General features: G+C 46.6%; 1 protein-coding gene across 1 annotated transcript; it reads left to right on the top strand.

Annotated features, from left to right (window-relative positions):
- The first annotated feature begins 889 nt into the window (after nucleotides 1-889).
- Nucleotides 890-9,157, top strand: LOC136638811 (aquaporin-5-like). Its single transcript, XM_066612839.1, has 4 exons — nucleotides 890-1,252; nucleotides 4,336-4,500; nucleotides 7,748-7,828; nucleotides 8,972-9,157. The coding sequence occupies exons 1-4, from the start codon at nucleotides 890-892 to the stop codon at nucleotides 9,155-9,157; spliced, it is 795 nt and encodes a 264-aa protein (XP_066468936.1).
- Nucleotides 9,158-13,589: the final 4,432 nt, after the last annotated feature.

The raw sequence follows: 13,589 nt of genomic DNA, 5'->3' as shown, positions 1-13,589 counted from the left end.
ACTGTTCTTTTGGCTATAACTTTTGATAGAGTAGAAATATTTCAAGGCAGTTTTTATCATTACATTCTGCATGAAATTACCCATCGATTGATATATAGCATGTTGGCATTATTCAAAAATACCAAGATTTAAAATTTTTTGGCAGTAGCGGTGCCACTGAACACCTCCACTATAACAACACAGTGCTGAAAACTTGGCTCCCACTTCCCACATTACTGTGGTCGTCTCTTCTGCAATAGCCTCTCCATTGATTTAAGAAGTGCCCTCTCTATTAATATTATGATTGTTACTGTTATGTGGTTACAAATACGCTGTGGGGTGGGGTGTGGGGGTGGGGAACCCATCCCACAATCTGTCCGCAGCAATTCAAAACAAACCTCAGCAGTTGCAGGGCAGGAAATAGCAGGCTGTGCACTACATGGTGACTTAATGGCCATGTGCATATGCGTTTCACATGCACGCTAGAGACAAGCTGCTCCATTTGCCTCCTCCAAGGGCATTGGAGGTGGAAGCGGGGCTCTGAACTGGACCACCAGTAAGAATTCCCAAAGCCAAAACAGGAACAACATTGGGACAGTAACAGGCACCAGAAAAAAGAGGGAGGGGAAGCTCGTTCGGAAAAATTCAGGAGGATCGCTCTGCTTTCAACCGAAAGTCAGGTAAGGACATATAAATCACAAAATGGCAAGGCTGAACATTACTAATAAGGGAGGCAGGAGATGGGTGCTTTCCAAGGAGCCTCTGTTCCAGTTCTGGGTCCCACCCCATGGTACATCCTTTCCTTACTCCTTCTCTCTATATATTCCACCCATCCTTCCTGCAGGATTGACCAAGAGAGTGAAGAATCCACCGTGTACTGTGCATTTACTTCCCCAGACTTGCATGCGCCATGAGGAACGAGGCGTGCTCCATGGCCTTTTTCCGGGCCGTTGTTGCAGAATTCTTGGCGACCATGTTCTTTGTTCTGTTAGGGGTGGGCTCGGCTTTAAATTGGCCCTCTGGGCTCCCAGGAATCCTGCAGATTTCCCTGGTCTTTGGCTTGGCAATAGCCACCCTGGTCCAGTCGGTGGGCCACGTCAGTGGGGCACACATCAATCCAGCAGTGACAGTGGCCCTCCTCATTGCACAAAAGATTTCCGTGCTGCGGGCTGTGGCCTATGTGGTAGCTCAGCTAGTAGGAGCCATAGCTGGAGCAGGAGCAATACATCAGCTGACTCCCCAGGATATCCGAGGAAGCCTGGCTGTCAATGGGGTAAGTGCCGAAGATCAGAGCACTCCTGGGGGGTCTGCTTGCAACAGTGATGGGCAACCTGCTTCTATGCATTTTTGGTTGGGGGGCCAGTCCCACTGAATTGGCGAGGGGCAATACTCCCAGGGTGGAGTACACAGGATTGCGCCGCATGAAATGATCTCTAGAGAATATGTCTCATTCTATTCTGGCTAGACGAACAAAATACCATCAACTCCCACCTTGTGATCAGAGGCCATTGAACCAGCCCCATCGGTATCATAGCCAACTTTTTGTGACAGTGGAGGCTTCAGGATTCAACAGAGTTCATTAGGAGTGCTAGCACTGATCTCTGTGGGTGCTGGGAAAGTAACACTGCTGGGGGAAACTGTCAGCCTCTCTTCAAACATCGTGCCAGCAGCCTGAACTGTGATTTCTGCTTCATTTGGCATTGATATGGGAATTGTGGCTTATCATTGCATAAACTCTATTCTTTTTTGTAACTAGAAATGCTGTGATGCCGGGGCCCATAGGAGAGGGGCGCAGGGGGTAAATTGTTCCCCGGCACAGGGTCAAAAAGGGGGCCAAGGAGCTAAAGGAGGCAGACCAAATATTTCCTGGGATCTCAGAAAATGTTCGCATATATTGTGTGAAGACGGCACTCACATTTTGTTTAAGACTACATCATTTTGTATATTGCAATTCGTAGAAATTGTGATCCATGATTGTATGAAATTGTGACCCAACAGAGAATGGAAGGGGCTCAAAACAAACTTTGTATCCCGAAAGGGAAACTTTGTACCCCCTGATGAAATTCATCTCAGAGGCCCTGTGTGATGGTACAGCAACATGTGTGTGATGATTCCCCAACGTCTTGGGGAAAATCTATTTTGGGTTTTGTCCTTCCCTTGGGCTAGAGATAGCACTTGTTGGGACAACGATTTATAGATGATTTCCAATCAAAGGGAGATGAGTGTCCTGGCAATGTTGTCCTTCTGATACAATTGATTGCATCCAGGTTACTAATTCACCAGCCAGGGTGCCTGGAGCAGCTCACCAGCAGTTTGAGTACAAGATCAAGTCGGTCAGTGATGATGGATGAGTCTCCATCATTGCCAAAAAACATTGCAGTGTGTCATGCATCTCTCAGGTTCAAGTCTATCGTCAAGTTATTTGTGAAGCTGGGGACCCATGAAGACCCCAAGCATCATCCTTGACTGTGTTCTTTGCATTAAATCTTCTCACCTTGAGTTGTTGTGTTTTAGCGGCACAATTTATAGCCAATAATTCATTTTTAGCCCACGTTGAAATTGCCCCAGCAGCCTATGAGGTTTGGCAATTATAATTCCCTTCTAGGCAGGAGATGGACTATAGACTTATTAGGGCCCAAATCACCAAGATGACATTGATCCGATTGGCTCTTCTGTTTCAAACAAAGCAGTTTCAGCCCTCCCCCCACTTTGATCCAGATTGCGACCATGATGGTACGGTATGGGACCATGGGGGGAGTATAAAACTCTTGCCCTCATTTTTCCTAATGAAAATCATCCTCCCCCAAGCTGCTACTTGACCTGTTATGGAAAATAGGTTCAGCGAGGGGGGGATTTTCATCAGGAAAATGGGACATTTTGGAACAGGTAACCCCCCTCCTCCAGTGGTGGAGTCTGACTCTGATACACACTTCCTAGCATAACCACTATCAGGTGTTGAAAAATTATACAACATTGCCTAAAGCAGTGTGGAAGCTCTGATAAGGTTGCTACTATGATAGTACCTTTTGGTAGTGGAAGGGTCAAACATAAAACACATTGAATTTTTGAATAAATACTTCTTCTTTGACATGCACCATATTTACTAGTGTCTAAAATCTGTAGTTGCTCTATGCCTGCAAATCCTTTCGTGTTGGGTTGTTTCAGGCAAAAAATGAAGGCATTTTTACCACCCACTTCTACACAGTGATTACAACTCTGGGCCCTCTAGGGCCAGCCCCACTGCCAGGGTGGATCTACTAAATTATATTTTTAAATTATGTTTTTAATTAATGTTTTTAACCATTGTTGTAAGCCACCTTGGGTCCCTGTGGGGAGAAAGGCGGGATACAAATAAAGTTAATAATAATAATAATAATAATAATAATAATAATATAATATAAAACTAATGAAGTTTAAGTTTCAGGGCCTCTAATCCCAGAGGGGCCTCAGAAGTGACTTTAGTCCACTTTGCTTAAAAATTTTTGCTTAAAAATATGAAAGATTATATTGACTGTCATCTTTTCTGTGTTTTATTCCATCATTCTGTGATGCATCATGCATGTATACAACATTTCTCTAAATTTCATCCCTCATAACTTGAAAACTAAAAAGCACAGGAAATTTTTATTCGCACCAGTTAGTTTGATATATGAGATAATCCAGTACAGCAGTTTTAATCAAAATATGAGATATAGTGGCTAATTTTTATAAAAAAAATTGTGGTGATCTGTTATGGAACAACCCCACTGAAGCAGATAACAGTGGTTACCCAGACCTCATTGTTGGTTGTGAAGGGTCCCCCAAAGCAGTTCAAGCTTCAGGGCCCCCAAAATTTAGGTCCACCACTGCCCACTGCACTAGGAGACTAATATGTAAGCTTACAACAGGTTGAACTACAGGGCACCACATTTCTCTGTTTTGATTAGTTAACCACTGTCTGAGTGCCAAGAACTACTGGCTTGAGTTAATTACTAACCTCTCAATTTCTCCTTTGGTGCTGATCCAGCTCTCCTTGCAGAAATACACAGACATTTGGCCTAGGGCGGTGGGGGGGGGGGAAGGCGAGCTTGAGAAATTGCCAGACACGGATGAACACAACATAATTAGCTCCGTAACTCAGCCAGCCCATAGTTCGTCTGCACCAGGACGCTGGAGTATTATGGGAAGACTTGACAAACCATTGAATTGTATTCGTAAGCTATTCCATAGAATCTACCCTCTGGGGCCAGTTTCCTTTTGAACGCTAAATGCTGCTGCAGGCGGATATTAATTGTGTTGTCTCTGCGACTGCCAAGGCTCCAGGCTTGCCTCCCACAGCTCATGGCACACGTCATTGCTTTCTTCTTCTCGTTCCAGCTGCAAAACAACATACTAGCCGGGCAGGCTGTGGCCGTGGAGTTGATTCTGACCTTCCTGTTGGTCCTCTGTGTCTTTGCCTCGACTGACAGCCGCAGAACCGACAATGTAGGCTCCCCTGCACTGTCCATCGGATTGTCAGTCACAGTGGGCCACCTCCTTGGGGTGAGTGTCAGGGCCTAGGAGAGGGGGGGGGTAAAGGGGGTAATTTGTACCCGGGCCCAGGGTCAGAAAGGGGGCCCAGGAGCCAAAGGAAGGGGCTCAGAAAGTTCCTGGGATCTGATCTGAACTTGCTGATGGACTCTGCATCAAGAAGGCTAGTAGACCTGAGCTTCAAAGACTATTGTGGCTGTCAGCACCCTTCCCCATCCTATTTTGCCCCCCCATTCTGCTGCCCCCATTGCGCCCCTCCCCCTTTGGGAAGGGACCCAAAGAATAAACTTTTGTAGCCCCTGATAAAATTCCTTTCATAGGCCCTGGTGAGTGTGCAACCATTTCAGCATGCAAAGTGCTGCAGGGTTTGGTTCGTGGGTGACTGACCCCCGTCCTCAACCATCTTATTCCACCCGAGGGCAGTGACTGGAGAAAGAAGAGTGTTGTGGTCTTAGCAATGTCAGTCTTAAACTTTATTCCTGGAGAGGGCTTGTGATTCTTAGCGCACTTGACTTCCTTTTCTCTCTGAAAGCCAATTCACACTGGAACCCTCCTCTCCAATGTTATGTATACGAAGGACCCATGTGTGTAGACCTGGTTCTTTCACACATGTGTGACAAGCGGCTTGGCACCAAAAGGCTCACACCCTGTAGGTCATTGCCAATCACCAAAAGTGTTAAAGTGGAGAAAAACCAGCAGGACAATCTCTTTTTGAAAGGAGTACACTATCACAAGCTTTTATACCTGAATTTTCAGTCTGTGAGTATTATCCTGCTTTCAGGGTGTTTCTGCCTGCCATTCAGAGAAAAGGATGCCTAGCATTCTCTCTGTAATAGTTGTCAAGTTTTTTCATACCATGATCCCCCAAAGCAAACAAATAAATAATGAGACTGGGGGTCCACCACCAATCTCAGTCCCCCTCCCGGAACCCGATCCACCCCCTCCACCCCATCACCATCCACTCCTACCCTATCTGCCCCATTTTTCCTGACCTCTTGTGTCTTCACAACAACCCTGTAAGGTAGCAACCCGAGCAGGGCTGGCCTTAGTTGCTGCGGGCAAGACAGTGAGGATTTTGATAATGCAGTCCCATGATTGGAGTGGATCCAAGCCCTCTCTTGTACAAGCTTTAAAAGGTTGCCACACCACCTGGAAATGAGGTTTTGCGACCCCCTTGGGGTCATGACTCACAGGTTGAAAAACATTGCTCTAGACAGCAGAGGTAAAGAGACCTGAACAGCAGAATAACATGCGTGTAAGTGAAGATCTGCCCCTTGGAGGGTGGGGTTTTACTCCTGCTTTTTAAAAGGCAAAATGTACATAAAAGTACATGAGTCTCACATAAAGAACATCTTCTGGAGAGTTGCTGCTTCGTGCCTTTGCTATTTGAGAAGTTCATTTCATGCTGAGAGGACGTAGAACCGTTCCTTCTCAGTGTCACCACCACAGACAGGGAAGGTCTACTCCAAAGAGGCCCATGCTCTGCAGGTTTTGCTCTTGAGCAAACGTAAGTCTTCCTGCAGTCTCCCTCACAAGAAAGAAGCAGGGCAAGTGAATGATACTGTAGGAGGAGATCCTGTGGCTACTCCAGAATTTGACCTCTGTCAGCAAGAGTGGGTTCTGCGCACACCACTCACAGGCTCGCTCCATTCCTGTCTTTATCAGAAGCAGCTTTTGATTAGGCTGAAGAGGAGTAGTTTTTCTGGGGGGGATGAAGACTCTAGCAAAGGGGTGCTCACACTTTTTTGGCTCGAGTGCTACTTTGAAACCCAGCAAGGCCCGGAGATCTACCAGAGTTTTTTTTTACAATAATAGCATTTGCCATAACAGAATTTCCCACCTGCTTCTGCCCCATTTACCTTCCTCATCTCCTCCAGTTCTGTCAATTTACAGTTCATGTCTACTCAGAAGTCCCATTAATGTCAATGGGGCTTACTCCCAGGAAAGTGTGGATAAGATTGGGCTGTCTGCTCTCTGCCTTGGAGGCCACCCATCCCTCTGTCAACAATGTCTACATGTTGCTCAGATGGCTTCTCATTCCATCTGCCCCCCCCCCCATGGTCATCTCCCTCCCTTTAAGAGATGCCCCAAGGTTCCTCACAGGCACCAATGTTGCTTCAGAGTCTGGTCCGATGCCTGTCTACTAAGGTCCCATTATAGTCCATGGAGCTTACTCCCTGACAGGTGTGGACAGGACTGCAGCCTCAGAGCCCCACATCCTATGCCTGTCTACTCAGAAGTCAGTATAGCCACTGGGGCTTACTCCCAGGCAAGTGTGGATAGGACTGCAGCCTCAGAGCCCCATCCTATGCCTGTCTACTCAGAAGTAAGTCCCTTTATAGTCACTAGGGCTTACTCCCAGACAAGTGTGGCTAGGACTGCAGCCCCAGAGCCCCATCCTATGCAGGTTTACTCAGAAAAGTCCCATTAGAGTCACTGGAGCTCACTCCCAGGCAAGCGTGGACAGGACCGCAGCCTCAGCTCTTCCAGGGGGACACTCTCACACTCTCTCTCTGCCCCCCATCTCCCTGCCTGCTCCAACCTCCCCGCCGCCCTCTCAGGGGGCTCCTTATGCACTGCCCTGTCCTTGAGCACGCTCCGCTCCTCTCCTCGCCCCCACCGCGCATGCACTCCTCCCGCCTTCCTTCCCCTTCGCTGCTAGTGACTAGACTAAGGGCTCCGCGATCGACTCATTTTGCCTGGGGATCGACCGGTAGATCGCAAGCGACGTTTTGAGCACCACTGCTCTAGCTACTCAGTTTAGGGCCCAATCTTATCCAATTTTCCAGTGCCTGTTCTGCTGTACCTATGGGGTATGCACTGCTTCCTGTGTTGGGGAGGCAGTCTTGGAGGCTTCCTCAAGGAATGGGAACATTTGTTCCCTTACCTCAGGGCTGCGTTGTGGCTGCCAAGGTGCTGGAAAGTTGGATAGGATTGGGCCCTTAGTCATTGCTGTTAGGAAGCCCATTTGCCAATGATGTAGCCACCTGCTTATAGGATATTATTTTATTTATTGCGTTTTTATCCTAGGCTCTCCCACCCTTTTCCCTTCACAACAACCTTGTAAGGTAGGCTAGGCTTGGAGGTAGTGACTGGCCCAACATAGCTCAGTAAACATTGTGGTTGGGTGGGGATTTGAACCTGGGTCTCCCTGATGTAAGTCCAACACTCAAACCCTTCTACTACCTGCCTCATCAATATGTTTCTCAGTGCTAGGCATTTTCCTTAATGACATCCATTTATCATTCCTCTCTCGCAGATCTATTTTACCGGCTGCTCCATGAACCCTGCCCGGTCCTTTGGCCCTGCCGTTATCATGGGAAACTACCAAGACCATTGGGTAAGAAGAAGGTCCTTACCTCTTCCATCTGGCACAGCTGGAGTTGAGCCTTCAAAGGGTGGCTCACTGGCTCCAGAATAACAGTTCACTTTACGGTGGTGAAGGGCAGTAGCAAAACCTTTCTGTGCCTCCTCCCTTCCTCCAGCCTCCAATTTCTCAGCATCCTCAACCACCATTAGGCTCACCTTTCCAGGGTGCTAGAAAATGGGCATAGAGGTGGAGAGAATGGCTACACTGCTGGGATAGAGATAATGACCAATGCATTCATTAGCTGTATACAAACAAGACTTGATCCTTGTTGGTCTCTGTCTTAATTAAAATCAGTGGCTTCTGAAGTACAAGGGCTGCTGGTGATCTATGAGCTACAGACTTATCCTGGGCCCTTTTTATTCAATCAGTCCCCCTGGAATAATCACTCCTGAACTTGCTTCAACCTCTAATTTGTTTGCATGTTCAAGTGATGAATGAGAAGCCCGAATAATGTCAAAGACAGTCCACTGACCCTGGCATGATCAGGGACTCCTGGCCCGCCTCTCTTGCATACTGGGATAAGCAATAGCCGAAAACTTTGCTAGCTGGAGTTCACAGTTTCATTGAGAAGCACAATGATTTACAAATGACCTACGACCAGCTGTGAAGCCGCAGGGAGGAGATGATTGAGACAACATGACTTTTCTTGTTCTTATGAACAGGGGTTATTATCTCAGGATTCCTATAAACCCTGATTATGTAAATAAGCCCTTAGTATGCTTTACTGGTGTTGGTTTGGATCCAGTGTCAGGTCCTTGACTATAATTGTGCATTGAAGGGAGGTTCGGAATAAGAGGTTTTGTGGCTTGTTATTATAGCCAGCTGGAACGAACACGGTGTGTAGGTTCCCGTTGCACTCTGAGGATGGCACGAGGAGTGCTGATCATAGATGCATTTAAAAACTTTGTTCTCTAAGGCCGTGTGAGATTGTGACTGCAATGGCAAAAGTGCAATTCCTAGAATTGAATAATCTCTGGCTACTCCTGCAGTGGTTAATGGAAAAGTGTGATATAAGAATAATAAATCATGATGGATGAGCTGGAAATCTTGGAGAAGGGTGTGTGGGCACCTGCTAACTCACTAAAATCTGGTTGTTGGGGTGTTGTTCTTTAGGTCTTCTGGGTAGGACCTTTGGCAGGTGGCATCTTAGCCTCCTTTATCTACAACTTCATCCTTGCACCCGACACAAGAAGTATCTCTGAGCGGATTGATGTTCTGAAAGGGACCTACCAACCCGAAGATGATTGGGTAGAGAAGAACGAACAGAATTACTCCTTGGAGTTGGTGGAGAAGTTCTAACACAGCAGAAGACATGGGTGTAGGTATGAACGGAACTGCCCCACAGAGCCCTCCAGGCTGATCAAAGACATAACATCTCAAAACCCATATCATAATCTTCTCCTAAGGAAAGGCTGTTTGCTCCCAAGCTCCAACCCACCCCTCCATGTCTCCCAGTATCTCTTTAAGGTGATCTGTTGCGATGTTCTGAAACCATGAAATCAACTAAACTGACAAGTGTCTCAAGCAAAAATGAAAGGGGCAGAGCACCTTGTGATGTTTCTCAGGTATGGACAAAATGGGCATGGCTGTTGCTAAAATGTAGAAGGTGGTTAGCCAGCTGGTTCATGGGTTGACAATTAACTCAACTGCAGTTCTTTATTTAGTGATTAGCAGTCTTCCCATCTCAGGATGGAAAGACTTTTGTTCTCTGCCTTCATGTCCTTCCTCAAAACTCACTTACTGAACAAAGTGTTTGCTTGATCAACACACGCCTCACATTCACCACACCTCCAATATTGTTATTTTTAAAGATATTTACATACCAAGAAATTTTTTTTTTAAAGTTCAGAAAGCAGTTTACATAGCCAAATAAATCAAGATCAAGTGGTTCACCCATCCCCTCTGCTCATTTGTCAGTCGTAGACCTCTCCTTCACAGCTCCGTTCATAATCTAATGTAGACTGTGAGCCCTTTAGAGCAGAGACCCTCTCTGTTCTATTTTCTGTACACTGCTAGTGCTAAGTAAATGTAATGATGATGATGATGATGATGATGAACTGTTTAAAGCCGCAGTTTCAGACTTGCCAACAGACCTGTACCTGACCTGGCTCTACCCTGCACCTCCCAATCTCAATGCAGGTCAGTAATCTCTGGTCTGATGGGAGGTAGAGCCAAGTGGCGCATCCAATCCCATCAGAATGTTATTGCAGTCTGAAGAGTCTGCCACAGATACTTCCTATTGATAGAGGGGGAACGGTTTTGCTCTGAAATCTGATTGGTTTCTCATGCAGACGCACCGTAGGGGGGATCTTACTCACTTGTCACCAGCTTCTGCAGCAGCATGGAAAAGAAGCAGAAATGTGGGGGGGCCTCGGACAAGGCGCACCTCTGGATGGGATGGGGAGTTGCAGCAGAAACAGAAGGCATGGACAGGTAGCAAGTATTGCCGAAACAGGGAGAAAAGCTACAGGCATTTCCCAGTGCAGGAATCTCACATTAGCTGATTGGTATCTTGGGAAAAAGAAGACTTTATTGTGAAAGCCTTTGACTACCTGTACAAACTCGAATAATAACAGAGATTATTTCCATGGGCATTGCTCAGAGGTAGAACGCTATTGGCCCACTGTGACCACTCTGGCTGCAGAAGGAAGGCACAGGTGGGGGCCAGGTGAGAAAAAGGCCATTTCCCTAATCGTTGGAAGGAAATGGTCTGTCATTTCTGTAACATGAACCAAGCTGAGAAGGCAGCTGGTGAATTTGCAACCAGAGATAAACGTCTGCAATCAGAGTGCTTCTGTGTCCCTGGGCTATTTGTGCTGTCAAGAGGGCAAATGAAATTTCTCTTCCAATTGAAATCTGTCCCAATAAGATGCGAGCATCAGAAAGCAAAGGACTGTCCACGGAGTGGGGGAAGAGATCGCATTGAGAGTGGAAGAACAAACAGATCAAGGAAGACATTCTAGAGTTTGACCAGTCTCAAAAACAAGCATGTTCTTCTGCAACATTGATTGCATGGGTTTAGAAAGGGGTTCTTTTCTGTTTCAGAACTACTGTGAGTCATGTTAAGATGGCCCTCCCTCTCTCCCCCGCATAGAGGAACTACTAGTGTCCTACCCTAGAGCCAAAAAGAACCTGAAGTGCATGTCATTACAGCAACAACCACGTTTGAAAAATTCTAACCTCTCTCAACAACTCAAAATTTGGATTTTGACTCCCATACTGATTCCTTGCCCACCATGCAACCATGTGCAGTGTGGTGTTGCCTGGTTGATTAGTTCATTATTTGAGACAGAGAATATGGCTACAAAAGTCAGCATTTGGTTTATTTACTTGTCTGGCTTCTCGTACATGAATGGTGGCATCCAAGAATGAATGGTCAAGTATAATCCTCAACATACACATTAACGGCTATCTTAGATGGTCATCCAAGAATGAATGGTCAAGTATAATCCTCAACATACACATTAACGGCTACCTCAGATTGTATCAGTATACAAAACAGGTCACTGGTTTCTACATACTTAGGGTACTCCATAGGTATGTATGTCTAAGGCAGGGCCCATAATTGGAGGTGCAGGGGGGCATATCATATCTGGGCCAGGATGAAAAAGGGGGCCTGGGAGCTAAAGGAGGGGAACTGGAAATTTTCTGGGATCTCAGAAAAAGTTTGCAAATATTGTGTGTTTGTGTAAGCCTACAGAGTTTTATATGTCATAATTCATATAAATTATGATCCAATGGAGAAAAGAAGGGGCCCAAAAGAAACTTTGTATTCCCTGAAAAAAATTCATTTCAGAGGTCTTGGTCTAAGGCAGGGGTGTCCAAACTTTTTGGCAGGAGGGCCACATCATCTCTCTGACACTGTGTAGGGGACCAGGAAAAAAAAAGAATTAATTTACATTAAAAATTTGAATGAATATACTTACATTTATATAAATGAATATATTAGAGAAGGAACTTATATGAATGAATGAAGATGTCGCGATACTCATGGCCTATAAAAGATCTTGCGCAAAGCAAGGCCGGCCTTTCCTTTGCTGCTTCTGCTGCTTCACAGATGTGAAACAGCAAGCAGCAGAGGGAGCCCTTGGCCCACAGCCCAAGCGAGAGGTCAAATAGTCGACCTTCACACTGAGAGTAGTTGCGTTGGGCTAGCATGGGCTCCAGCAAGTCTCCAGAGGGCCAGAGGCTCACTGGAGACTGGGGGCTCCCCACGGGCCAAATTGGGGGTCCCTGAGGGCTGCAAATGGCACACAGGCCGGAATTTGGGCAACCCTGGTATAAGGTATGCAGAAGAGCGTGTGCGTATGCACACACCAACCCCTCAATGAAAGACTGACTAGTGACTTTATTGTGATAAGAGTTGTTTATTTATTACATACTCATTGCACCTCACTTCCTCCAAGGAGCTCAAGGTAGCCTATATGGTTCTCTCCCTTACAACAAACCTGTAAGGCAGATTAGATAGACAGAGTGGACGATTGGTCCAAAGTCACGCATTAAGCTTTTTGGCTGGACCAGGATCTGAACGTCTGAGCCTGACATTCTTACCACGACACTGCAGCGACCATTGGCATGCTGCTTCCTCTTTCCTCTGTGAGATCAAATGCATAAACCCAGACCTTGGGGTAATGATTTCATGAAAGCCTTCAGTACAGTTGTACAGTCTGACAGTGTTCAAGAAGTGACTCTGAACAGAAAAAAGGACTTGTGTGAAAAGGCTCCTGCTGGGGGTAGATCTAACAGCAGAGACCCCTCTGCTTCGTGCTGCAAGGAGGCAAAGTCTAGAAGCCTAGGAAATCACTCCATTCTCTATGGCAGTGGTACCCAAACTTTTTCAACTGGTGGCTCCCTTGACCTGCTGGGTCATTGAGAATGGCTCCCTATTAGGGCTACAATCCTATACATTGTACAGGGCGGCAGGTTTTTCACAAGGATTCCGTGGCTCCCCTGATCGGTTTCTGAAGCAACCCAGGAAGCCATGGCTCACAGTTTGAGAACCACCACTCTACAGTGATCCCACTGTGAGAGAAGCTCCTTTTGGAAGTGCACTGGGAGGTCCTTACTCAGGAGCGCACAGGTGTGAAGGGTTGACAAGGACGACAATAAAACTCAGTGTCACAGCCCAGTGTCTCAGATCCTCGCTTGTTGCCAACGTAGGGGATGAGGCTCAGCAGAATTTCTCACTTTGGAATGTGTCTGAAGGCAGTGATTTATATAGCATGTGACACTGCATTGGTAAAATGATCCATTCATCAGCTGGGAACCCGTTGGCAGTCAGTCTCTCTTTATTAGTATTTACTGCTTATCCTCTGGTTGGATTTGCACGGCAGAGTGCAGGCTGAAACCTTGACAGAGCAAATGCATGTCATTGTGATTCTTCACTGCAGTCTCCCCACTCACCTTGGACAGGGATGGGTGGGGTCCAATCTGGTTCCTGCTCCTCTTGTCAACCGCCAAGGATGTCTACACATCTGGGCACGGTCTTGGAAACCCCTTGACCATGTGGCATCATGTGTCAGCTAAATGTCTCCTTAAAATTTGACACTTGGCAAAGCATATAACAGCCAAATGCGTATGTATTCACCTGTGGCCGCAGACTTCAAAGAAAGGTGCTTGGAGCCCTCTACTGGCCAGTGTTGAACTAACATGCTCACGGGTTTAGTCCCTCACAAAGCCCTTCTGAAAATTGCAAAGGCCATGAATGTTCTGCCATTGGGCTGCCAGGAGG

Source organism: Tiliqua scincoides, chromosome 2 (genome assembly GCF_035046505.1).
Source record: "Tiliqua scincoides isolate rTilSci1 chromosome 2, rTilSci1.hap2, whole genome shotgun sequence".
In the NCBI taxonomy this organism is placed as follows: Eukaryota; Metazoa; Chordata; class Lepidosauria; order Squamata; family Scincidae; genus Tiliqua; species Tiliqua scincoides.
The sequence above is the reverse complement of the archived record's forward strand: the minus strand, read 5'-3'. Positions and strand labels throughout refer to the sequence as shown.